This window comes from Prionailurus viverrinus, chromosome D4 (genome assembly GCF_022837055.1).
Source record: "Prionailurus viverrinus isolate Anna chromosome D4, UM_Priviv_1.0, whole genome shotgun sequence".
Classification (NCBI taxonomy): Eukaryota; Metazoa; Chordata; class Mammalia; order Carnivora; family Felidae; genus Prionailurus; species Prionailurus viverrinus.
This window is the reverse complement of record NC_062573.1, coordinates 42,368,181-42,370,818: the sequence shown is the minus strand read 5'-3', so window position 1 is coordinate 42,370,818 and position 2,638 is coordinate 42,368,181. Positions and strand designations below refer to the sequence as shown.

General features: G+C 38.7%; 1 protein-coding gene across 1 annotated transcript; it reads right to left on the bottom strand.

The window, feature by feature from the left end:
- Nucleotides 1-523: 523 nt before the first annotated feature.
- LOC125150775 (interferon beta) lies at nucleotides 524-1,184 on the bottom strand. The gene has a single exon (XM_047831115.1). The coding sequence runs from the start codon at nucleotides 1,082-1,084 to the stop codon at nucleotides 524-526; it is 561 nt and encodes a 186-aa protein (XP_047687071.1). The 5' UTR covers nucleotides 1,085-1,184.
- Nucleotides 1,185-2,638: the final 1,454 nt, after the last annotated feature.

Genomic DNA, 2,638 nt, shown 5'->3' with positions numbered 1-2,638 from the left:
TTTAACTGACTGAGCCACCCGGGTGCCCCGAGCCCCCTGTTCTAATTCCAGAGCCACTTACCTGCCTCTTCCATTTTAATCCTGAAGAAGCTGAGGCCACATTTATTCTCCTGAAAGGTCCACTCCACCCCCCACAGCATCTATACTCTTACATGTTCCACATGGCTTCCTTGGATTTCACATTCCTCGAAGGCAGAGGCCAGAACCTATGCTGTTTTGTGGGCGCATTTTACAAAGAACCTCTAACAGGTGCTCTGTAATTTCGAATACGGTGGTAATGAAATCAAGTTGGAATGAAAACTGCTCCTTTGACTTTTGTTCATAAAAAAATTTATTTTCCGGGGAAAAATTTAAATAAATAGAAAAATAACTTAATGCATATATTAATAAAACAATTTAAAGTCTTTGTTCTTTCACATGGAGTACATTAGCTGCCAGTCACTTACAGAGTCTCTGTGAGTTGAAGAATCCCTGAAACCATTGCCAGCATCGTCCGTTCCCAGAGGTACAGGCTGGGAGAGCTTCAGTTTTGGAGATAATCTGTAAGTCTCTCAAGGAAGAAAAAGTTCCTGAGGATTTCTGCGTGGACTACTGTCCAGGCACAGACGCTGTACTCCTTGGCCTTCAGGTACCGCACGATCCTTAAGTAGTATCTCTTCAGGTGCAGAAGGGTCGTATTGTCCCAGGTGAAGTTTTCCTCCTCCATGATTTCCTCCAGGATCGTTTCCAGGTGTTCCTTCTGCCAGTGGAGTGTCGCAAGGAGGTTCTCAACAGTGGTCTCATTCCATCCCGTGCTAGAGGTGCTTCTACTGAAAATATTAAAGATCTTCTGGAACATCTCGTTGATGACCAATATGGCTTCCTCCTTCTGGAACCGCTGTGATTTTTTAATCTCCTCAGGGACCTCGAAGTTCATCCTGTCCTTGAGGCAATATTTAGAGGTTCTGTTCAAGTTCAGCAGGAGCTCCTGACACTCCAAACTGCTGCTTCTTAGTTGGAATCCAAGCAACTTGTAGCTCACGGAATGCGCGGTGGTGAAGAAACACACCAAGAGAGCGATTTGGAGGATGCACCTGCCGGTCATGATGAAAATAGGAAGTCTTGCCTGCTACTGTCTAGGTGCTGAAGCAAAGACTTCGAGAGTTTGCAGTGTGAATGCCCTTCTTCCATGAGCATGGCCTATTTATACAGGATGGTCCCCTTTCTATTTCATAGGAATTTCCCACTTTCAGTTCTCCCTTTCAGTTTTCCTATGTCATTTAAGTTAATAGCAGTCTCTAAAACTCTTTTTCTTTAAACTCCATAGATTAGGAATAAGATATACAAACTGTGAGGATTTCTAATGTTTTGTATAATTTCAATGAATTCTCAGTTACTAAGGGAAAAAAATAAGCTCGATCATTCAGAACTCTACCATTACAGGGTTCTTTCTTTTGGCAAAGATTTTTTATTTTTCTTTTTTAGTTTTATGAGATGGGTTTTTTTTTGGAGGGGGAGTCTTTGTATGAGAGTTTTCTTTTTCCTAAGAATTAAGTTTAACTCCCAATTACACTATCACAAAACAGTAAATATATGTTTATCATTTAAAAAAAGACACCTACCTTTTTTTTTCGCCTCTGTAAAATAGAATAGCGTGAAAACTAAGTTGATCTGAATATTTTTGTAGGGCCTTAAGCATATACAGCAAGACACCACGTAGCTTTATTAACCTTATTTACTATTTTTTTATGTCTATTTATTTTTGAGAGACAGAGTGTGAGCAGGGGAGGGGCAGAGAGAGAGGGAGACACAGAGTCCCAAGCAGGCTCCAGGCTCTGAGCTGTCAGCACAGAGCCTGACACAGGGCTTGAACTCACAAACCGTGAGAATCATGATCTGAGCCAAAATTGGACGCTCAACTGACTGAGCCACCCAGGTGCCCCTAACCTTATTTATTGTTTTATATCCAGAATATAACTGAAAACTAAGGATTAAGCAATATCTCTAAACAGACAAAATGAATGTTATACAAGCCATGCATAAAAGTTTGTGGCTCCCCTTATAGGGTCTTTTGTAATCATTATCAAGGGCCAATTTATTCTTATTTTGTATATTCTTCTAATAAATCTAAACATCTGATTTTCCATTCTCACACAAACAACAATTTATAAAGAGGTCTAGAAGGAAAATGGGAGGGAAAAATCAAGCAATCAGAGGATGTTACTGTAGAAACACATGGTTCTACGTCAATATTTTTAAGGCCATGTTCTTTTTGCTAGAATATAGTAACAGATTTTAATAAAAGAATCATTAAAAATTAAATTAATATTTTTATATCCTGCTTATATAAGCAGGAAGGCATATGTACATTTCTAAAGATTTTAATACAAAAATAATTTGTAATAATTTTTACATTTAAAGTTAATAACTTTTAAGTTTTCAGAAAACCTTGCCTTATCTTTCAACCTGAATTTACCAAAACCTCGCTGAGTGCAAAGAACTCATCTGAGCTACTACAGATTGTAATCCTCACTTTCATGGATTGTACAGTTTACTAGGGGAGAAGAACATTAATCAAAGAATTACACAGAAGTAAAATACAATGATGACAATGTTGCAGAGGAAAGGATTGTAGTACCAGGAGTTCCTATGACATGGG